Consider the following 25204-nt stretch of genomic DNA (forward strand, 5'->3'; position numbering starts at 1 on the left):
AAAAAACACCAAGAGAGGAGGACAATTAAGCCTTTGAAACACAAGATCCTGTTGTATCATTTTGGCTCAGTTGGTGCAAAACACTGTTTAGCATTGGTCTAAACATACTGTATTTGTACAGCTAAGGACAGCAACTCTTCTGCTTCATGGAGCTCATTTCTTTCTTTCAGAATATTTCCAAGGTTGTTCATGGCATGCACATATTTGGGATTCAACCTAAAATTTAAAATTTAAGAGATTATTATTATGCATCGACATGTATTAATATATGCAAATTGCTAGCTCTGCAACGCTGCAAAATATGAAAATGAATACCTAAGCATTTTCTTCATGTTAAACACGAAAGCAATTTTAGGACAGATCATTAAAGCAGTAAAATTTCTAATACCTTACAGCTTCTCTGTAGTATTTGATTGCAGCACTTTGATTTCCTTTGTCAGCCAGGTTTTTGCCAACATTGTAGTGCACCTGAAAAGACAGATGGATATTCTACCAGATGCCATACAGTCAGATATTTTGTGGTAGCTAAAAATTCTTTTTCCAAAGAGAAACAGTCAGCACTTGTGTCATTCACTGCTGGCTTTTGGTGTAGGTTGATACTTAAGATTGAATAATTCGTACAATGAAGACAGTAAGAAAAAATCTGAGGATTTTTTACCTATTCCAGCTATTTATGAGAGATTATTCACTTCCTAGTTTTATAAGTGAGGTCATCACACCTTTCACAAGGCACTGTGTATGGAGACCTCCTGCTCTTAATTTTGTTTATTTGCCAGGTAAGAGAAAGTTTGACTCAAATCAAATCTATCATAACAGAAGGAAAACTACAGCAATGTGTCAAACTTTGTTTTCATTATAGCATGAACTAGAAGAAAATCAACATTCACAAAAAAACCCAAACAAAAGGTAACAGGCACAATTACTGTCTTTGGATAAAAACATATCAAGGAGTGAAAATAATATGAAGTAATATGTATAGCAACATGTTAGAGACTTTGCCTGTTAAAAACTGAAGAATGAAGGAAGGATCTAGAGCTTTCAGACTACAAGGGGAAGATGCATCAACCTAATTTATGGCAAGAGTAAATAGGAATAAATATATTTCAGGACAAATCTGAGTTGGAAGACATCTCAAAACTCACTTTAAGACAAATCTCAGAAGACTATGTTACGTGGTTGAAAAGTACTGTGAGTACTGACAGTTGAAAAGAGATTTCTCAGCATCCAAATCAGGACTCATTATTTAGATGACTTTACTACTTGAAATCAAATTGTATATACTTCATCTAAAACACGCACATGGTAATTTTTTCCAAACTTTGAGAATCTAATTTCAAAACACTATACAGGAATAACTTCAGTTTGAAGTCCAGAAAGATAGGTTTGTAATGCATTTAGGTAAGTCTAATTCACCTTCTACATTCAACAAAGGATTTTGTCTGATTTGTTCATTAACAGAAAAACCCTAATTGCAGTTGGAACAGTATCTGGGACCTATTGATCCAGTACACATGATTGTTGGAGCTTAGTTGTTATGGTATTTAATTGTTGAATTTCATCTCTATATGATTATAACTATGCAGTAACATACCATCAAGAAATAAAGTTAAGGACATTTTCCATGCTTTCTCAAATGGGAGAAAAAGTATTTTCACTGGTTTTAAGGAGAGCAGGGATGCTATAAAGCTTTCTAAGCATGCACAGAGGTAGCTCCTCACACTGTAAGGTATAAAATAACACACAAATTCAGCATCCCGTAAAAGCACAGCTTCCATGAAGAAAAAGATCCTGGGACTGTACTGTACATTAATAAATAAAAATATGACAAGGCCATGGCAAAGAAGCAACAGAATGGCACATTTACATCAACAAATAACCAAATGAAGATCCATTGACAATGTCAAAAAAGACAAAAAGAGCAGCATTTTCCCAGGAGTCATTAAAGTAAAATGAAGTACCCTAAAAGGTGTTTCTTAGGACTGAATTCTATTTATATATCTCTTCCAGAAGTTTTTCAGAACACTAACATTCTTACCAAATTGGATTGCTCTGATTATAGATGTTGAAGTTTACATATTCAGATTTTATGCAGATAAAAGATAAATTGTGCCAACACAGAAGAAATACTCAAAGATTTCACTGAATACTAGATGTTAGCCCCTGAAGTATGAAGCTTTACACTTCAGTATCAGCAAACAAAATTATATTTAACTTGATTAAATTTCATTCTTTAAGAAGCTTTACAAAATGAAATTTGACTAAAGACTGGGACAGAGCAGATGAGAAAAATCTTGGTGTATACCAACCACTCAGTCTTTCACATGTCTGCTGTCTTGTGTTAGGAAACAGCACTTCAATTTTCTATTTTTCACAGTTTTTTTAAAACATGTAGTATCTTCACATCCATTTTTTTCCCAAAAGTACCAGCAGCAAGAATATTTTTCTCATGCAAACAGAATTGTGCAGTCTGAAGAAAACTGAGAGATATCAATTCTCAAGTCAAAACATCAAATGAAGTTTAAGTGTACTTGTACATTTTGTGAACTGAACTAAAAATATGTACTATGGTCTGTTAAAACTGATAGCACAACTATTTAAATAAACTATCAGCATTTGCAATAGTGTATTTCTTTTGTCCTCTGTTATAGGTCCTGTGTGAAAGGAAATGGTGCTTCTACACAATACCCCCAAAAATGAAGGGTTCCTTGCTGTATGTAAGTTTTCTAATTTCCCTCCAAGTGAAATTGTAGCTTTAGTTCCTCTCAATATGGTGGTGACAAAGAAGGGAAGAGGAAAAAAGCCCAAAACCAAACATACAGAAGAAGTGCCCAGCCTCCCATAAATATCCAATGACAAAAGCAGTTCTGCAATGTGTTATAAGATGCAGCAACATCCTGCTCTTAAGAACAGATGCAGCAAAGGGTTTGCAGGCACACAGTCATTTGAGAGGTGCAAGTTACTTCTGCCATCCAGCTGTGTCTCTCACTTCAGTGGCCACAGCAGACAGATGCCAAGGTCAGCCTTTAGCTCACTCAAAGCAGGCCTGCAGTAACCACCTGCAGTCTGCTGAGCACAAGGCTGTGACTCTCCTGCACAGCACAGGGACACAAGTGCTGTCTGTGTACCACTGGGTGGGAAGAATCTGGTCTGTAACCATGAGGGGCCAGTGAGTTGTTTAAAATTTCATCTCTAGAGGTGTGGTTCTTCTGTTTTTGACAGATATTGTGCATGCCAGTCTGGGAGGGAAGATTTTCCTCTCCTGGTTAAACATTTAAGAGCCCTTCGTTATTAAATGATTAAATATTAACTAAAATGACGTATTACATTATACCCAGATGATCCTTTATCAATTTTAGACAGGCAATTACCTTACAGTAATAGCTCTAAAAGGAGCATTTCTCAGGGATGCATAACAACACAGTATTCTCTAAATCTAAGAGATCAGGTATAAATACCCTAGGGTAGAACCTACTCTTTCTCAACAGGCATGTGTTAAGTTAACACAACCATGGCACCAGAGCCAAGGAATAGGCTCTATATATTTATCTGTTCCATACCTCAATCAGCCTAATAAGTCATTATAAAAAAGACAATATTATTCTTTGCCAGATATACATAGTATATGTTAAATTTAGACAAGGAGAGGAAAAGAAATAATTTCCTGTACAAAAACTAAATTATTGCCAGGTTGATTATTTTACTTTTGTTTTCCCTCAAAACAGAACAGGAAGATACTGAAATCTAACATCATCTTCTAGGAGGTCCATCCCCTCAGTTGGAGCACTACTATTATCATCAATTTTACTGTCTCTTCCTAGCTGCTTATAATCTCTCTTTCAGCAAATATGAACATTTGCTGAAAAGGATGAAAGCAAAGCACAGATGTCAAAATTTCTCCAGGAACATGCAGATGCCTCTGTTCAATGCCAGCTCCTGTCATCAATCTCCTCTTTCTTCTACTACTAAAACTCTGTTTTCTAAATAATAATAAAACAAAGCTTTTTTGCTATTCACATCTTGTTTGTGTATCTAATGTTGTCTAAAGGTTCTTCTGCATGACTGCATGTGTACACAAAATTTGACATCTAAAATGATGGCAAAACAGTGCAAATAGCCCATATAAACAGAGCCTACAGCATTTCAGTTAAATTCCTCAGAAGATAATCCCCTTTTAATATATAGCGTAAAGAAAAAAAATCTCAATATCTAAAGGAAATGCCCTCTAGATCAGCTTTCTTAAGGATCAAAGATCAGATCCTTAGGCAGGATTAAATCTTGTTCTGTAACAAAGAGGTTTTACAGAACCTTTTAAGAATGTATAGAAACCAGTCTCACAAACTTATTGTACCTTTTCAGTATTAGCACAGCTCCTCTCTGACAAACTTTATCTATAATGATTGCAGTTTGCATAAAGCATAAATTTTGAAGCTACTTACTCTGGTATGTCAAGGCAGATAGTTAGTAACATTATGTTGGGAGTAATTTTAACTTCCTGGCTTATTATTGCAGAAAAGTTGCTACTGAAATGGCTTTTCAAAAACTATGTTTATTAATTTCTATCCTTTACAGAAAAGCCAGTAGCAAGGAGAATGTAGAGATTACATACAAAATAACAACAATTTTTAATCATTTAAATTCAGTTATTTCAAATCTAGGTAAAGAAAAATGCTGGCTATTTCCCATATAAGTAACAATGTAACTGCAATTATTTATTTAGATAATCAATGAGAGGAAGTCATGCAGGAATAAAGACCATCTCTGGATTCTTAACTGCTATGACTTTTCTAAAAGCTGAGAGAATATAACTCAGTTCTTCCAACAGTGCAAACATTTCCAACAGCAAAAAAAAAAAAAGGCAACAAGATGAGCATTTTTGGGAATGATCTTTAAAATTAAAAGAAACAATGTGTAATGACTTCAGAAACTGAGGAGCAACCCAGCAATGTCTAGAAATAGTGAACAGCAGTAGAACAGGATCAAAATCTCACATAATCTTATGCATCCACATCTGTTCTGGTTGTCAGGACTTCTTTTATCATCCGTGGAGAAAAATACAGAAATCTAGGATACAGTGTTTCTGACTTATATCTCTCATTTAGTCCAAGGTGAGGAACCCCATACTAAAAGAAACAGCTGCTTCTCCCCAGGAGAAGAATCCAATCCATACAGTATGAAAAGAAGTGGTAGGAAAAATGGAATCAATATACAGGCACCTCCTGTTCAGCTAAGGAAGACACTGCCAAATGTATTAAAAATGTGTACTGTGTCAGTCTAATGACCTTTGAAACCAACCTGAATGCAGGGCCACACGAGTTCAAATATGTGACATGCTCCTGGACATGTTTAACCAAGATCTGTAACATATACCCACCCAATCAATTTGTATAATACACACACATATATATATATATATACATATATATATATATATAAAAAATTTAAATCTGTATTGGGAACTTTTTTAGAGGTCAAAATATTTGTAGCTTCATTATGGTACCTGATTATTTTTAATAAATTTTAAAGTCACTGGGCAGTGTTTATTAAAGTTGGTCTTAAATGCCATCCTCTTTATCCAGATGTGTCACCATTCAAGGCACCAGATTCACTACTGTGCCAGACAATCTCATTTAATGCATTTTCCTCATTTTTATCTAAAGATATGTTTAAAGAAATGAGTCTTGAAATTAGGCAAGGCAGTGCTGTTACTACTTGTTATTTAGAATTAGGGTAAGTTTACTCTGTACTTCCCACACAGACAATTTGGAATTGAAAATAGCTCTACGACAAAACACGAACAGCTTTTTCTGCTAGTGAGGATTTGAGATTCTGCTACATAATGGAAGTAAAGCATGACTACATTACACATATTTAATATGTTCCAAGAACAACAAGAAAAAGCTATTATCTCTGTGCCATTCTTTGGTGTGCACCAGCCTCCCACTGAAATAAATGGGTCACTGAAAGAAAGTCCTGTGGAGTCATTTTTAGAGGAAGTCTGGAATTTCAGGACAACTGAAGATCAGAACAAAACCAGGTTCAAAATTTTACATTTGCCTTTGTCAAAATTATATAAATATAGCTGAGTTCATAAAGAAAACAAGAGATAGGCTCTCATACATGGACTCTCTAATGTTCCTGCTTAGAAAAAGTTCCTTACTATTGTGGTTTCAAAGTTACATCCTTCAGCAAAATTGGAATGTGAGCCTACAATCCTTTCCCTGTTCACATCTTCATGCTTTCCACTTGTACAAGCTGTCACCAGCAGAAATACAGCTCAGGCATGTCTACAGTGCCCAGTGTTGACAAACACAAGCTCATTTTGCCTGTACATTCATTGGCTTTAAACCAGCTGCATTAGTTCAGTAGCTTGTGCACAGCTTATCGGCTCAAGCACAGTACTGTGGGAGCACAGCTACACAGCTTCCCAGCCAGGCATGGCTGCAGTCCAAGGAGCTTGGAGCACAGGCAAAGAGTGTGGATCTGTCTAAAGCACTCTTACCATGGCAGATGGATGGAGTTACACACAAAGAAAACAGATTGCATTTGCTCCATTTATAGTATGCGCTTGTCATCCAGAAGACAAGATATACTGAGGTCATCATTAAAAAGAAGGTGGTTGCCTACCGCTGCCACACAATAAAATACAACAGCTCTTTCCTACGTATTAAATTCTCAGACTACTGAAAGATGCCACCATGTTGCAAATACTGGCCATAAATGTTTTTTACAACTCACAGTTGCATATTTCTATTCCAGTGAATGCTCAGTTTATCATTCTCTTTGTGAAGTTGAGCATTCACAGGTTCCTTTTTAAACCCTATGTCTTGATTGGTATTTTCTAGATACCACTCTAGATTACAGGAATCTAATATTTTAAAACACCAATGTATTTTTATTGACAAGCTGCACATTCCCACTCCCAGGCTCTTCAAAGAGTCTCTTTATTGAAATTCAGACATCAGGGCTCAGTGGTATGCTCCAACAGATCACAGTCTTGGCTGTCAAAGGACTGCTGTGGAGGTCACCTCTGTTGGAGGCTGGAGTCAGACTCCAATGCTGAACACTGCTGCTCAGCTCAGAGAAACATCCTATCAGTCCCACCATCTTGTTCCCTCACTAAGCCTGCAGGGAAAATTGCAGCTTTCCTCAGTGCTCATGTCTGAGGAGTCTAGCCCGCTCAGCTGCTGAAAAAAGCAGAAGTGGGAGCAAGATTTTACTCCCACATTCCACAATTGCACTGATGATATGCTGCTTTGTGCCTCAGCTGTGCTGGCTTTATATACCACTGCAAGGTACACAGAAAGGATTCTAAAAACAGCAAAGACATTTTTCAGTTGAATACATTGCTACAACTTACTAGCCTTGTTTTGATATTTTTTGTTGTAATAACTTGCAATTATATATACAATTCTTATAAATAGATGTTATTAGCACTACATACAAATTTGACTTGATGTCTTTCTTGAAGTACGTTCTCCCCTTTACCTCATTTTCCCACTCCCACCTCCAAGTTCTGAATTACAATATTGTAATTTGCACTTTCTGGTATTTTGACTCTGCTACCACTGTAATTTAGATGTCTGACATGTCACTGTCATTCCTGAACTGAGCAAGACTGTAAATAACACTGTAGCTCAATATATTAACTATGCATAACAACTCCTTGACCCCAAATTTCAAAACAATTAAAAAGAAAAGAAAAAAAAAAAAAGATTAGAAGTCCATGATGACTTACTTTTGCATTCAGAGGGCACACAGACAATGCACTCCTAAAAAGCTGTTCTTCAGATCTCCACTGACTGCTGCGGAGTGCACAGCGCATAACATTTATCAACAAGATTCCAAGTACTGCCACAGCAAGAATTTTCTTAAAGAAAGAGAGCCAAGTTAAGAAAAATCATGCAATTAAACAGCTTCATCATCAACAACCTTACTGATTATTTTGATGGTACCTTTTTCTTGGCTTGCTTACTCAAGAGACTAAATCCATATGTAAAGAGAATACAATATCCAATACTGGGGAGGTAGATGACTCTCTCTGCAACAACAAATCCTACTCGGAAGAAGAGATTACTTGCAGGAAGAAAAGGGATAATAAGAAATCCAAGTCCCAGTGTAAGGATTCTGCAAACAAGAAACAGATTCTCAGATTAACTACAAATCTTAACAAAAGTACCTTGTCCACTTAACATACAAACTCTATTTAAGCATTGTAGAAGGATGTGCATATAGAACAGGGCATTCAAACACAGCCTTTGAGAGCCACTATGGTCAAATTTCAGTGAGGCACTTTAAAAATCATTGCTACAATTTCCAGAAAAGCAATATTCATGCTTCCAGGCCAGAAAATAGCCCCATTACATATTAATTACATAACTCCTATTTAAAATACACAAGCAGGAAAAGTAATGGTAAAAGCTACCTGTCTATTTTTGGACCTAGTAAGACAGTAATGGGGGAAAAAACATAAGTCACTGTTAAAGAAGAATGTTAGGTGCCCATTCAACCAAGAGGGTGGTTTTCCTCCTAACAAAAGCATCAATAGTAGAATCCATTGTGGTTAACCACTTGAAAGTTAGTAATCTACTCTCTTTCTACAGACAGAAGAGACACACACTTATTGAAAGCGGTTTGTCTTGCTTTTTTTAGGCACCAATGTTAGCATCCTCAGCAGGTAGCTCTTTATGGACTATACAGAGTTCAGACAAAAGAGTCTAGGTACCTCACTTTTACAGAGCTGACATAAAGGAATAAGAACCTCAGGTCCATGTCAGGTGTTTCTTGCAAAGGCCATGGGCATGGTAATTTTCTATTCTAATTTATTACAAATGGAACTCTACACTGTGTAAGGTAGATATGTCCTCCTGGTCTTTTCTCATCCCCACAAGTCCTAGGCCTTCACTAAACTTTTTGTCTTCACTTTTTACTAAAGAACTATTTAGCAATAAGGGCTTAGTGAGTGCATTTTTACTGGAAAGCATGACATCACTTGTAGCAAGAGTTCCACCCCCTCTCCAAAGTGATATATCTGTGCAAATAAGTATGGGAACAGCAGAAAAGCAGGCAGGTGCACTGTTAACATTTGAAGGGATGAGAAGGAAGAAAATAATAAGAAAATATTTTACACTCTGAACAATAGAATTACCTATGTTGGTGATAAAATGAAGACTATAGAAAATGTGGGCCCTCTCTGAAAGCAAATGGGAAGCCTGGCTACCCAGGACATGGAGTAGGCTGAGTATTCAATAACCTTTTTGTCTCAGACTTCACCAGCAAGTGCTCCAACCACACTGTTCAAGTCACATAAGGCAAAGTCAGAGACTGGGAGAATGAAGAACTGCCTGCTGTAAGAAAAGGTCAGATTCAAGAACACCTAAGGAACCTGACAGTGCAAAACTCCATGGGATCTGGTAAGATGCACTTGCAGATCCCGAGGGAACTGATGGATGAAGTTGCTAAGGTAGTGCTGAGCTCCTACCCATCATAGCTGAGAAGTCATGACAGTCCACTGAAGTTCCCACTGACTAGAAAAGGGGAGACATAACCCTCATGTTTTAAATAGGGAAAAAGGCAGACTCAGGAAACTAGGTCAGTAGGTCACCTCTTTGCCTGGCAAGATCATGGAGCAGATCCTCCTGGAAAATATGCTAAGGCACCTGGAAAATAAGGAGGTGATTGGTGGAAGCTAATCTGGCTTCAGTTGAGGTAAAAATGTGTTTGACAAATTTTATAGCCTGCTACTATAGAGTTACAGCATTGTTGGATAAAGGAAGAGCAAGTGATATCATCTACCTGGACTTGTGCAAAGCATTTGACACTGTCCAGCATGACATCCTTGTCTCTACTGGAAATATAGATTTGATAGCTGGACCTCTTGGTGGCTAAGGAATTAGCTGGATAAGGAAATGGCTGGATGGTTGCACGCAAAGAGTTGCAGTCAATGGCTCAGTGTCCAGAGTCCAGTGACAAGTGTTGTTCCTTAAGGGCTTGTATTGGGACTGGCACTGTTTAACATCTTTGTGGGTGACATGGATGGTGGGACTGAGTGCACCTCAGCAGGTTTGCCCACAAAACCCAGCTGTGCAGCGTGCTTAACACACTGGAGGGAAGAGATGTCATCCAGGGGGACCTGGACAGGATAGGTGGGCTGATACAAACCTCATGAAATCCAAGTGCAAGGTCTGGTACTTGGGTCAGGACAATCCCAAGAAAAAAGATGGGCTGGTTAGAAGATGGCATGAGGGCAGCCCTGAGAAGGATTGGGGGTGTTCAGTGAAGAGAAGCTAACATGACCCAGCAATGTTAACTTGCAGTGCAGAAAGCCAACCATATCCTGACTATCAAAGCAGCATGGCCAGCAGGGCAAGGGAGGTGATCCTGCCCCTCTGCTCTGCTCTGCTCAGATCCCAGCTGGAATGCTACATCCAGCTCTGGGCCCCCAAGATAAAGAGGACATGGACCTGTTGGAGTGAGTCCAGAGATGGGCCACAAAGATAAGGAGAGGGCTGGAGCACATCTATGGAGACAGGCTGAGAGAGCTGGAGTTGTGTATTCTGGAGAAGAGAGAGCTCCAGGGAGACCTTCTAGCACCCTTTCAGTTCCTAAAGGGGGCAACAAGAGAGCTGGAGATGGGCTTTTCAAAAGGACACGTCGTGATAGTGCCCCATTCCTGGAAGTGTTCAAGGACAGGATAAACGGGGCATTGAGAAACCTGATCTCATGAAAAGTGTCCCTGTCCCTGACCTTTAAGGTCTCTACTAACACACACCATTCTGTTGAGCAGTTGAAAAATTTTAAGGAACTGAGAAATTAAATCTACATAAAATCCACAGGAACAGAACCTACAAAGTTAAACAGAAGCCCTTAGTGAAAAAGAACAGTTTGCAATAATTTTTTTAGTTCCTTTGGGCAAAGTACAAGTTGTTTTCTGAGTACATATTATGGGTCAAGCATTTTCCTTTTAAACTGTATGACCATGGCCAGTATTTTTACATGCTTTCAAAGCACATCTCTCCTCCATTATTAGGAGAAAATTAAAGGAAATTATGACTTGCAAGAAGTAAGGGCAACAACAAACAATTTCCTGCTGTGTTTTGAGCACATATTACTTTTTACCACCTACAGTGTTAAGGATCTCAAAATACCATTTCAGGAATAAAAATAAAGCAGCCATGCATGCCTCCTCCTCCAACTCTGTTTCCTACTAGTTGGTGTACAGTGATGGACCCAAATTGGGATAAAACTGTAATGACAGCTATAAATATTTATTTGAACTGCATTTGCTAGACACTGGTTCCACCGAATTGTTAAAATTATCAGTAGTGGATTTAACAAAATAATACTATACTAAAGTTGGCCAGGCATTTAAAATTCATCACTGTCTCTTACCTTCTCTTATGGCTGTCTTCTGAGCACAGAGCTTGGCATATCAGACCAATTAGGCAGAACCAAAGTGCTGCTAGTGCAATTATCCTCCAGTCGCTGACGGATTTAATGAGGGGTATGCAGCCCATTGACCAATCAAAACACAGCCACCAGGGACACAACAGCAACCATGCATTCAGTGAATAGTAGTAATTATAGTTTATAGCCTGTCAGTCAAAGAGAAAACAAACATTTATTTGATACTAAACCTGGGGGGGGAGGGGAGCAAGTTTAGTCCTTCTCTCTTCCCTCATTTCCCTTGTAACACAATAAAGAGGTCATGAAGACTGGTAAACTACAACTATTTACACATCCATTACTATTACAGCTGTGAAATTATTTTAATTTTCTTTTAAACATAGCTAGGTGGCTCTCTAGTTCAGAGCAGGGAAACACAGTTCTGTGCTGTCCAACCAATATTCATATGTAAAAAAGAACAATCTCATACAACAGGAGAAAACATCAAAAGACATCACCCACTGTCTTCATCTTTCATTCTCCATCTCCAGAAAGATGCTTAATGCTACCAGAGGTACATAGCCAAGACCTACAGTAATTTCACGAATACAAGCCGCACTGTTTTGACAAAAATTTTGCTTCCATACCGGGAATGTGGCTAATATTCAGGTGTAGCCAATATGTGAATAATTTTCTGACATTTTCAACCCTGGGAGTGCAAACCAAGTCAGTGCAAACTGCAAAGTCGAGCTCCTGTCAGTAAAACCCTGCATTTACGCGGTTGTTACAAATTGATACTCTGTAGCGTGGCGGGTGGCGCTGCTCTGTGCAGGCAGCACAGGGGGTGGGGAAGGCAGGGCAGCTCTCTCCTGCTGGCCCCGCGGCTCGGGGGAAGGCGGGGCAGCTCTCTCCACTTGGCCCCGCGGCTCGGGGGGCTCCCGTCCCCACGTGCCGCCACCGCAGGAGCAGGTAGGCTCCATCCCCGGCTCCCATGGCTGCCGCAGGTGCCGGTGGGCTCTGTGCCCCCCACTGCCGCCGCGGGGCAGCGCCGGGCCGGGGTGACCGAGCCCAGTGGTGGCGGCAGCCGGCCTCGAGCATTCCCGCCGAGCGGCAGCGCCGAGCTGGGCCACCCAGCCCTGTCGGCAGCCCCGAGCCCTCATGGCCCGAGCCGAGCCAGTAAACCCCGCCATGCCGCAATTCTGTTACTATTTGACAACTTTGTTGCACGCGGGTCCTCGCTGCGAACACAGAGCGGCTTATACTCGGGTGCGGCTTATGTATGGACAAAAAACAAAATGTTTGCCAACACCCGGCGATGCGGCTTATACTCAGTGCGGCTTGTATTCGTGAATTTACTGTACTCCAAATACATCAGACTAAAACTTTGTGCTATTTTCTTTAGTTGTGAAAGAAGATGAAAAGTCAAGCACAGTATGTGGAAAAGGGATGAAAATCAGCAAAAGCTAATTTCTTGGATGCATGGAAAAAATGGTGAGTAAATGGAAAAGTATTTCAATATGTCAAGTGCATGCTAAATTGAATGCAAAGAATAGGCATGGTGCACTATTTAAAAAATTGCAGAGAATCATCACAGCAGCACAGGCAAAGGTGACTCATCACACATATCTTGAAACATAAAAACTGCCCATTTTGTTTCCTAGAAGCACAGAAAGCTCAATTTTACAACAAAGACAAATGTTCTGAGCTGGCCAGAAAAAAGCAACCTCATAACTTACTCTTACAAACAGACTGTCAGCAAATGAAGCAGGGTTGTCTACTTCAGTGAAAGCTGGTGGCCCCGTGCCCATGATCCTCCAGCGGATATAAAGTATTCCAGCCCCTCCACACATCAAAAGAGTTATCCTGAAAAGCAGCCCCTTCCTTAACAGCCCAGCATTCTACAGGAAAGAAAGAAAGAAAAAAACCCAACTAATATAGAAACAGTATTTGTTCTCTTACCCAACACATTCACATCCTTTTCACTTCCATCTCAGAAAGAAAAAGCTATTCCTGTGCAATTTTGCTATTTAGAGTTGACATTTTAATTGGAGAGTATTTTTTGCAAACATTTTCATTTCCTTCTCAATCAGTAAACAGAACTTGTTAGTTCAAGAAGACTCTCTTCCACAAATCCTCTGTAATTGTATAGCTGATGTAGTTTTACATGGCAATTTCTGACAGGGAACTTGAGCAAAATACAGCCTTTAGTATACAGTATATTAAATTAATTTATCTTTTCTTTCTAAAATGGAGGATAATTACTTTGGGGACTTTGTTTTAAATAGCTATTTCCACCTGTCTGCTTGTCATGGAAAATTTTTGTCCACTTAGGCATCTTTAGAGGTAAAATTACAGGTATATACCAAGAAAATTGAACAGTTAGGAACTGGGAGGGATTAGAAACTGAATTAAAATTTTCACACCCAAAAACATGATTAAAAAGCTAATGACAGAGAGGCACAAAATCACTTGCTTCAGGGTAAATTACCAAAGATCAGAAAAAGTATAAATTTTGTTTGATCTACATTAACTCGGTTGGTTTACATCACGCATTTTATAATATACACTTCAGGGTGTAAAGAAAGCAGCTCACATAAAACATAAAGTGATGGTGTAGACAGTAAATCTGACAGATTTTATATCTTTTTCTTCAGAATATATAACACTTTTCTCCAAGCACACATCATTTTCATAAATTAAAAAAAACCCAAACCCAAAAACAAACCAGTGTAGAGTGTAGACTCTTCAAGCTTCACCAGCGGAGACTGGAAACAGAATTATCAGTAAATATAATAACACACCAGTCAAAGTTTTAAGATGGCATAGTAATTATTATTACCTCTTAGTGAAATATGCTCTTTAGCAAGGACCACCATAGTTGTTTTGGATATCAATATCAGCTACGTCTGAAGTTTAAAAAAAAAAAGTAGGCTTCCTGAACAAAGACAGACATCACTGCACTGGCTGTAGATACTTATTTTCTAAAAGAATGGAAAAGTTAAATTAAAAAACTATTTTCAGATTGCTTTTTGTAATTGACACTGAAGTCATGATTAAATATTTAGCTGAATACCTAAGATGAAGCAGTCTGTAATTTGCTTTTTCATAAGCTAGCCTTTGTGATCAAATGCTTGCTTCTTACCAGGACATCTCAGTAACCAAAGTTACTACAAGAAGGATTTAGGAATGGTTTTCCTATAAAATAGCTTTTGGAGAAAATTGTACTATTAAAAAAAAAAAACAAAACAAAACAAAAAAACCCCACATATAGTGAAAATTTATAACTGCTTTATGACAGATTAACAACAAAATCTCTTATCCCAGGGCTTCATTTCACTTAACAGTACATGCAATTTCTTAAAGGCCAGATTTCACAATCGCCACAAAATCTCTCAGTAGGCAGAATGTGAAAATGGAAGAAGTGTTATTGTATCCTCTCTGATTTAGAATTAACTGAAATCTGGCATGAAACTGAAACCTGCATTAATCAAGAAGATAAAAAAATGTTCTTACTTGCAGAGTTTTTAGGATCTGCCTTTCAACAAAGCAAAACAATCTTAGATACACTTCCTTGAAAAGAGCAGAACAGTTTTTTGCAGGTAACAGGAGCCAAAATTAATTACATACTTCTACTAAAAAAATAAGAGGGAAAAGTTACATCTGATGTTTACTGAGACAGAACCATTTAAAAGTTCTTCTTTTAAACAGAAGCATCACGCTCTGAGCTCTTCATGCTTAAAGAATAAGCCTCCAAAAAGACTTCCTAGAATCATAGAATGGTTTGGGCTGGAAGGATATCTTTTGCTAGATCAGTTTGCTCAAAGCTCTGTCAGTCTGGCCCAGAACAATTCCAGGGATGGGGTTTCCACAACTTCTCTGGGTAACATATTCCAGTGCCTCACCACCCTCATTGTAAAGAGTTTATTACTTGTCAAACACTGGAACAGGCTTCCTAGAGAGGTGGTCTCCCTGGAGCCTTCTCTTCAGCATTCCAGAAGGTCACTAGATTGGTCAGGCACAATCTGCCCTTGGTGGAACTGTGTTGGCTGTCTCCAGTCACCTCCCTGTCACTCATGGTTTGACATAACTTCCAGAAGGATCTGTTCCATGATCTTACCAGGCACTGATGTGAGGCTGACTGGCCACTTATTCCTGAGGTTTTATCTATTACCTTTTATTTCCAGCACTTAATTCTAAACTAGCTCTGCTTTAGATCCCTATAGCTCTAGATGCTTCCCCTGTCATAGTCTAGTTGACATTAGGATCCCTATACAGCAAAGCTCCCCACCATTCCTGTTTGCTGCCTGAAACCCTTCTGTAGTCCTCACTTAGCCCTTCTTGTTCAAATCTATTATTTCATTTCTAGAGCACCTACTTCCCCTGATTTCCTCTGCAGCTCCTCATTTCATTCCTTGAAAAGGAATTTAAAAGCCCCATGGGACTTGTGCCACTCAGAAACATTAGTGAGACTTCTCTGCAGAGAAACCACTGACTGAAGCAAAGTACAAGGAATATTCTTTTGCCTTGTTGAATGTTGGATGAGAACCTTAGCTATTCAACAGCAGTGATGCTGTAGGAAGCTGTAGGTCTATTTGGCTGTTATCCATCATTGATCTGAGGCCGAGTGCTCCTGTTATTTGCTTGCCAGTGCAAATACTAGCTGCCAGTCTCCACTTCAGACAATACCAGATAAAGTAACATCAATCAAAGCCAGAAAAATCAATCCCTAGCAACTATCAGTGCTTACGTAACTTTTTCCTTTAAACTCCAAAGCTACTAGGACCCATTAACATAATATGCTTTTAATGCACTTGTCTAACTGTGTCATTGAGAATCTGAATAAATATCTCCCTCTCTTTATTCTGACCATAACGTTCCAAGTACCATTTCAGGTGTATAGGTACTGACCCTGGAGAACTTGTTGCATCAAGCAGTCAACTGATCCACGCAACATTTTTAACACACTGTTGAGAAAACTGTGGAAGGGATTTCGCTGTCCAATGCAATTCTAACAATACACTGTTACTACTCATGTTGCTGAGAACATGTCATAGCACACTGCCTTACTAGACTGACTAACAATAGCTTTTTTGGTTGGGTGGTTATGGGTTTTTCCCCCCCAATTCTTAACAACAAAACTGAATATTTTTGTTTTAGGGCATAACTGTCTGAATGGCCAGAATGAACAAAATCTGTAAGAATGAAGGGAATGTCCAGGGACTCACCTCCAATGACTTGTCCTTATACAGTAACTTTCGAATGAGCTCCAGAAGATTTATCTTGTTAATCACCAGTGCATCAAACACTGCATTCAAACCCTAAGGAACCAAGAGAAAAATAACAGCACAAGATGAAGCAGCTAACCACAAATATTTTCTTTTAAATATGTCTTGAATTGCACTTCTGCTATGTACTGCACATCTTAATTCTGATTCCAAACAAGTAAAGAGATGCATTGTTAGTAATGATGGCAGAATGGTAAATGGAGCTCAGATGAGTAGAATAACATTCTACTATAATGGGAATTCTCCTGCTACATGGAATAACCCTTCAGGGAATACCATGTACCAGCAAGCTAGATAACATATGCGTGGTCACAACAGAATTCTGCTCTCCATCTTCTTCCCCCAATGTTCTGCAACGTAAATGTTGCAGTCAAGAGGTAAGACTTCTATCAGTAAGTTGGAATTTCTTTAAGCCTTCTACCTATTCTGTTGTATGCTATCTTTGCACTTCCAGGTTTCAGAAATACTGTTTTTAAAGGGCACAGGCAAAGGCTTAGAAAGAATTAACAGAGGTATCAGGCTTGCTTTTCTTGCAATTACAGCAATAAACACAATACAAGTTGCTGGGGGACAAATAAAACTAGAAAGAGTTCTGCATGACATCAGCCACTACACATAAAACTAGAACATACTCAGTGCTTTGCAGGACTGTACTTGGCACATAACTACCTCCAAGCAGGCAAACAAAATGTATAAATGTGTCCAGGGGTAGTTCTATTGAGGTTACCAGCAAAATCAAACTTTAGCATTTCTGCTTCAAAGTTTCAGCATATCACCACGATAATTATTGACTACTTATCCTATATTCTAATAATTTCAGAAATTACCTCACTGATCTAAAGATTAAATAGAAAAAAACCCAGTAAAACTAGTTCCAGGTGAAGCAGAGCAGGTACACTGGGAGACAACACGCCCTACACTAACAGCCAAAGGGAAGGGACAGAAGATAGGTTGGAGTGAGGATTGGATCCATGTAGAAAGGCCACTTGCCAGTTAAAAGGCTTTTGGCTTACTCACATGGAGATAGAAGGCAAGAATTCTACTGAAAATCACATTCAGCCTCCAAGTAATCTTTTAAATGGGTGATTTAGCCCTTTATCCCTCTGACCTGTGCCCCTTAGCACAACAATAAATATAATCATCCTGGCAGTGCAACAGCAAACAAATAAATCCCAAATCCAATAATAGTTCTGCATCTGCTAGCTCAAATACTTACTTCATACTGCTAGAGTAAATAATTACACCGTGTCTTAAGACAATTCCTTATGTTTTCCTTACAGACACCTTTGAAAAACACATCACTTTACAAACATCTATAAAAAAGTCCCAAATCAAGAAGTTTTCTGTATTTTTTTCCTTTTCCTCTAGCAATGACAAGAGGTCCTTGCTGCAATGAATTTTATGATTCTGTTACTTACCTGTTATAGCTAAAGCTATAAATTGGATTTATTAATAAAGATATATGGCTATATAAAAGGTAAAAATCACAGATACAGCATTTCAGGTGGCCAGCTTAGTCACCCAAAACAGCATTGTCTTCATTGAAGTTATAAAAAGCTAGACCACAATAAACATGAACAATAACTACATCTGTTTCTACAGAGCCTTAAATAAGGGACAAAAGGAAGAAAAGCAATACTAGAAGTGCATAGACAATGGTCCTAATTATAATTACACTGTTTACAAAAGCCAGGGAATGGAACTTTTAAAAATGCTCTCCTCCAGTTGTATCTTTGTTCATGAGCCTTCAATGAGAAGACTGTAGTTCTGCTATCTCAAGAATTACATTCAAAAACAAGGGCAATGAAAGTGAAACTTACGCTGTAAAATCTTTAAACTTTGCAAAAATATAGGCAACCTGCTTACAAAAATTAAAGGGGAAAAATTCTGACAGATTGGCAAAGATATGATTAAAACAGATCTACTAGAATACTGCTTTTTGTCAATATTAACTAGCTTTCTGAACAGAATAAAAAGGTGTGCACATCATCAGCTGTGGAGAAGATTAATTTCTGTAGACTTGACAACTACACCCTGACAGATGTTGAGGTCAAAATTCAGTTAATAAGAGAATTCTTACCAGTATTGTAATTCCTTGTTCTTTGCACAGCATGGCTATTGCACCTAGGACAACACTCACCAGCACCCAGAATACAGAAAATGTATGTCCTTCCTTATCTGTCAAAATAAAGAATGCCATATCTTTAGGCATTTTATAATTTAAAGGTAAATTAAAGTAAGAACTAAAAAAATAAACAGCATTTAGTATCCCAGGATCTGGATACACGGACTTAAAAAGCATAGGATACCTCCCCAATATGCTGGCATTTGTCCCTTTATTGCATTTTCTGTTCTTGGAGACATTAGAAATCTCCCTATTTGCTCCATGTTTTAGTCAGATTAATTAGAATGGCAGAAGCTTCAGATAATTTCCACAATTTGTCATCTGCAAAGGTTAATTCCCAATATTTAGAGACATTTATCATCCTTAGCTAGAGCTCTGTCATTACTGGCCACTCTCTTCCAAGCTACCAGAAGAACAAGAAATTCTTTATAATAGTTACTCATGAAGTGTCACACACACAAACTGTTTTAACTGCAGTCTAGTCTACAAAGGCACAATGAGCTGCTTTTCCAGAGCTGCTGCATTTATCAAGTACCTCTTGTCATTTTATTCTCACTGCGATAGAATGCCATGGAGCTCAAAAATGTCAGCAGCTGAGCAGAAGCAGTTAGTCCTTGCACTCAGGAAGCAGTTTTACAGCAGGGTGAGGAACTCTGGGTTAAGAGATCAAGAGCAACTACAGCTTCTACTCAAAGAAAAAGTCTTTAAAGACTGTACCATGTAACTGATTTTGGATACCACAGGCAGGCATATAATGAATATAAGACTAAATCCTACTTCAGCCAAGGTACCATCACACACAGAATATACAGGTACTTCACATAAAAACATATCTGTCACAACCTCCACTCCATAGGTGCAAGCAACAGAGGGAAGCACTTTGCTCATTCAGAAGCAGTTTCTTGATTCAAGTAACAGGGGCTCTACAGGCATCACAAGAATCAATCTTTGACTTGGCATGTGAAAAAACAAAGTTGAACTCTGCATTCATTGACTGAATCCCTTTCCTACTTTCCTTGATCTCTAGAGCAGTTCTCTTCTGCTAAGGCAGGTTTGACCCTCAGTGCGTAAAGAGAACTGCAATAATAGTCTATGGGAAGGATAAATGGCAAGATTAAGATATTTCACCAGAAGTAGGCATCTACACCTAAGCTGGTACATTAGGCTTCCTTTACAGGTCATGAGAAGAGGACACCTTTAGGGATTAAATGCAGCTGAACACCCTTCAGTGAAGTAACTCTGCACTGATTGATACAGGGACACCAGTACAGTACCTCAAATGTTGTTGGGGTCATATACAAATCATAACCATAAGTGTGAAAAGGATCTGCTGACATTGGCATCCTCTTTCATTTTGAACCAGACTACTTCTTTTGTAGCAGAGAGCTCCAAACTTTTAATACAAATATGTCAAAGAACAGGTTTTGAGGTTACTTCTAACACTCCTTTCTTATGTAAGACTTCTAAAGTTCAACAGAGTCAATACTAAGATGTTTGACATTCATCATTGCAATACATAGAGGGCATTTGATGCCCTTCACTCCAAATTAAGTCTCCAGAGGTGAGGTAAGACTTAACATTAGAGGCGCAAATGTTATAAAGATAAAAGGAAGGAAGTCATACACATCTGAATAATGCCAAAACAAAGCAAGAAAATACAAAACACATAATGACTAAAGAGACATTGGAAGCACAAAAATTAAAATGTAACCAGGAAACTCCAGCCCACATCAATTAGCTGAGGGTTGTTACACATGGAGGAAAGGGCTTTAATATTCATACTAAAAGTATTGTTAAGACAAAGCATTTTGTCTAAATCCATCCCTTCAAGAAGCTCTTCAATTTTTGGACTTTGCATAACAACAGACTGTTCAGCCAGTTCTTCAAAACCAGTTTGGAGTTTTTTTTATTTTTTTTTTAATGTAGAAATCAACTAGCACAGAGAATGCAAGGATAGAAGGCAAAGTAATTGACTGTGTTCACAAAACGACCATCAATCATCCTTAGTAAGTGTAAAAAGGAGAATAGTGGAGACAGCCAATGGACTTTAGTGTATTTATGGAAGCAGACTTTCTTTCATTGAGAGGTTTCTTCTCTGAATCAAATTCTAATGGAAAGGAGTGAAGACAACTAAGCACTTCTCAGAGAAGTAGTATTCAGTACACAAATACAAATTATCTTAACACAGAAGATAGCAGGAAGCATATATAGTAAGACACCCGCTGGCAATTCAGAAATGCTTTGATGATTCAAAATATAAGAGTAATAGTTAAAAAGGGAACTAGGTCAAATCATCAAGGACAAGTGTAATAGCAGCACATTCATATAGAAAAACTAACATAGAAAGGTCATATTGCAAAATGAGAAAAGGTAATGTATGTAAAGAACAAAATCCCACAATTCCATAGATATATTAGTGAGAAGAGTAGTGAGGAAGAAGTTATTCCAATATTCATTGAGAAATAAAATGGAGAAGGCCAAGAAAACAGAAGTGCTCTGTGCCTTTTTCCTTAATTTTTTCCAAACAAGTTAGTTGCAATCAGACGGCAAGTACAGCATCAGCAGAAAGGGAAGAAGAACAAGCAAAAATAGTGAACTAGAAGACACAGAATTCACAGAGAAGTTAATCTGTTTTAAATTACAATTGGTTACATTAACTTCTGGTTGCTATACAACCCAGAGTAAAGTCAACTATTACTTCTGAGAAATCATGAAAAATACATGAGAATCCAGGAGTTTGAAATAAAATAAAATAATGCCTACATGTCTACTTTTGGAAAGGAACAAAAATATGAAAGGATACAAAGCTAAGCTGACTGGTCAAAAATTACAAAAAAAATCACTACACCTAGACAAAATATTTTCTAGGCGACACTAAAATATAAAAGAATATGATTAATTGTTTGCCATGTCATTTATATGAATCTAAGTATAACTTCTGACTTGGACAGAAAAAAAGATGTCTTCCTGATAAAAGGAAATCTGTAAACATCCTATAGCTTGACTTTGCAAAGGCATGAAAATACCACTGGAAGCAGTGTGAAATATGCCACAAAAATATGGGCTGCATGAAACTGTTACAGAATAGGTACAAATAACAGCTGGAAAACTACTATAAGATACTAGCTTGCTGTGAAAAAAAAGTAGAGATATCATTCTGTACTGGATTCTTCCTTTGTCCTTATTCCATTTGGATGATGGAATAAGAAATATGCTTATTAAGACCAGAAGTTCTGCCAGGCTGCAATGGCCAGGAAGCATACAAAGGAGAAGTCAGAATTCCATTGACAAACTGGAAAAAACACAGAATCATATAATAGCTTGGTTTGGAAGGGACCTTATGGATCATCTGATTCCAAATCCCCTGCCATGGGCAGGGACCCCTTCCACTAGACCAGGTTGCTCAGAGCCCCATCCAATCTGGCCTAGAGAAATGGTCTAGCCAAATAAAAGACAACTGAAGCCATTCGATGGGCACACACTCAAAGTTGTGGGTAAAAAAGTTTGTCTTGTGAACATCCTAAGTCTCAGATGCAGGAATTGTCTCAGTTTGCCCAGCAAAGTCAATTTTAAGCATGGACTCGCAAAGATGATAAAAACACACAGCAAAAGAGAAATAATGAAGAATAATGAAGGTCCCAAAAATTGAGCATCAGAGACCTGGACTTCAGTAAGGCCTTTGACACAGTCTCCCATAAGATCCTCACAGAGAAGTTGTTGCTGAACAGGTTGGATGTGCAGACAGTGAGGTGGACTGAAAACTATCTAAATGGCTTGTCCAGAGGGTGGTTGTCAGTGGTGCAAACTGTAAGTGAAGGCAAGTGTACTCAGGAGTCAATACTGGGTCCAGTTCTACTCAACATCCTCATTAATGACTTGGATGATGGGGCAGAGGGCACCCTCAGCACATTGGTTGAGGGCACCAAGGTGGGAGGAGTGGCTGATACACCAGAGGGTTGTGCTGCCATACAGAAGGACCTTGTCAGCCTGGAGAAATGGTCTGGCAGGAACCTCATATGGTTTAATGAGGGGAACTGCAAAATCCTGCAGTAAACTCTCCTGGACAATTGGCTCTAGGTGACCTTGTGTGGGCAAGTCAGCTCAGCTGACCTCAAGGCCCCTCCAAATTCAACAATTCTGTGATTCTGTAAACAAGATCTCCTCCTGAAAAGCACAATCTCTGTTCCTTTGTTTTCTTTTGCAGGCTCAAAAAAATCAACAATTATACAGAGAATTATAATATTATCAAAATTCATCAGTGATTAAAATTTCAAAGAAAAAGAATTTCAATTAAGAAACATTTCATTTCACGCTTGTTCCTGGGTCAATCTACACAACATCCCTCCATTCCCACCACCCCCTGCCTCAACTGCAGAAATCTCAGTAAATTAGGCTGGCAAAATAGATACAAAAAACCATCATTCAGCAATGCTTTCAATTTTTTTTTTAAACAGTGATTTGAAAATGTAAAGTCGTGCATAAGTGCTTATGATGATATACACATGTCAACAGAAGTAATCAGTCTAACAAAGCATATTCCCTGAATATGGTGCTGCTTCCCACCAGAAAAATCTTGTCAGAAAGCGAAACCGATCCTTCACTGGCACCTGTGCCTGGTTGAAACTGGTATGCCATATTGTGAGTGGGCATTTTGCCACTCTAACAGATGGACAAAATTGTAAGCATGCCAAAGAAATAGAGTACTTGCTTATTTTTTTTAAGCTGGAAAAATATAGTGTTTCTACACAAACCCAAAAGGCGTTGCTCAGATGGTCCCTCCTTAGGAGTACATAAATTCTGAAAGTTGAGGGGATTCAATAAAATACCTATGAAAACCATAAACAAGCCATGAGAGCTCCTCCATTTAGACTGTTAGATTTGAGTATAAGCATTTCTAGGGCAAGGATGCATACACAAAGTGTTTTATAGTGTAGAATTGACTGATCCTAAATTTACTAGCAACACATTGACAGTGCACTTAAACACTAATCCTATTTCAAGAGACCTTAATTTCTGGTGTCCTAAATCCTCAAGTCAAAACAAACTCCTTAGAAGTGAAGGATATGAAATAAATGCTACATTTAAACTACCAAGCTTAGTTTTATTGTAAAGCCAAACTAACAATATCCAAAGCAATTACCACCAATTCAGACATACAGGCATTCAGCATTTCCTTCTTCAAACCCAGCTGAGCAACTTAAGAGTCAGCCAGGTGATAGCTTGGAGCAGTTTCATGAGTCACCATTCTCAGGTGAAACACAGCCACTGATTCTGTGAAAGCACCTACTCCTCTGAAGATTGAAGCAAAGAAAGTTATGTTGAGCTCCTACAGGAAGTTTTAATTTTCAACTGAAATAGATTCCAAACATTCATATATTCCATTAAAGTGCCTTGTCTGTGGGGATGGTGTCTTCCAACTAAATTGCTACAAATATTCTTCTAACCAAGCTCTAAGATTTCCCTGCTCATGAATTGCTAAGCAAAGGGGGAAGAATTAGTTAGTCTTAAAAGATCACACAAGAATCCACTTTTAGAATTAAATTAAGCCCAAGATCTTCTTGTGTGTCTCCAAATGTACATACTACTGCAGCTCAGCTCAGTGTGTCACTTAATAACGATATTACAGCAGGAAATGCCATTCCTAAACATATCCAGCCATCTCAAATTCATTACCTAGGGGCCACACTGAAGGAAGCACCTATCCCCTGAATTACAACATCTTGGAGGAGTGAAAGTTAGCAGGAATTCTAGCAGAAGAAAAGGTCATTGCATTTCCTCAGCCAACTAAAATCATATAAGTGCTAGGCTTTTCACTTACAACTATTCCCTCCAAATGTGTTTAAATAAGAACAGTAGGGCACACAGTTGAAAAATCAGGGCCTGCATGTTTAACAGTAGTAAACACTTCTAGACCAATTGCACAATAGCTAGCAAATTCCCCATATCTTAACAATCGTCTCTTTCACACAGGAGACTTAAATGTTTCCAATCTGTAGGAAAACTTCCCTAATACACACCTCCAATTTTCACAAAACTCATTGCTACTTTGCATGCTTTATTAAATTAGCAATGAACTAGTAGATGATTAATTGACATCTACACAGAACAAAATAAAATAGAAACACACAACCAGAACAAAGTAATTTTTAGATGTCATAGCATATGAGCAAAGAGTTGGTCCCATATTTAATATCTACACCAATATTATTCACATGGACCAAGTCATGAACTCCTCATTTTACATTACTCGGAGATTGCCAATGCAGATGGCAAATACATGCAACTGGATCACTGTCAAAACTGAAGACAAAGGAAGGCAAAAATGAACACTACAGCAGTTTTAAACTGCCTTACAAATTCCCAGAGAAGCCGCATTAAAATTCAACAAAATTAATAACCCACAATTCCCTTC

At 38.3% G+C, this 25204-nt stretch overlaps 1 protein-coding gene across 3 annotated transcripts in view; it reads right to left on the bottom strand.

Annotated features, from left to right (window-relative positions):
* The window catches only part of TMTC4 (transmembrane O-mannosyltransferase targeting cadherins 4), a 56088-nt gene that overhangs the window by 13319 nt on the left and 17565 nt on the right, over positions 1 to 25204 (bottom strand). For all 3 annotated transcript variants that reach the window (XM_033051477.2, XM_033051476.2, XM_033051475.2), the window contains 8 exons: positions 18748 to 18845; positions 16608 to 16700; positions 13119 to 13280; positions 11389 to 11591; positions 7953 to 8124; positions 7736 to 7867; positions 389 to 468; positions 109 to 216 (listed from right to left, as the gene is read on the bottom strand). In XM_033051477.2, the coding sequence (XP_032907368.1) occupies positions 109 to 216; positions 389 to 468; positions 7736 to 7867; positions 7953 to 8124; positions 11389 to 11591; positions 13119 to 13280; positions 16608 to 16700; positions 18748 to 18845 (1048 nt within the window). The remainder of the gene's footprint in view (positions 1 to 108; positions 217 to 388; positions 469 to 7735; positions 7868 to 7952; positions 8125 to 11388; positions 11592 to 13118; positions 13281 to 16607; positions 16701 to 18747; positions 18846 to 25204) is intronic.

This window comes from Catharus ustulatus, chromosome 2, assembly GCF_009819885.2.
Source record: "Catharus ustulatus isolate bCatUst1 chromosome 2, bCatUst1.pri.v2, whole genome shotgun sequence".
Lineage (NCBI taxonomy): Eukaryota > Metazoa > Chordata > Aves > Passeriformes > Turdidae > Catharus > Catharus ustulatus.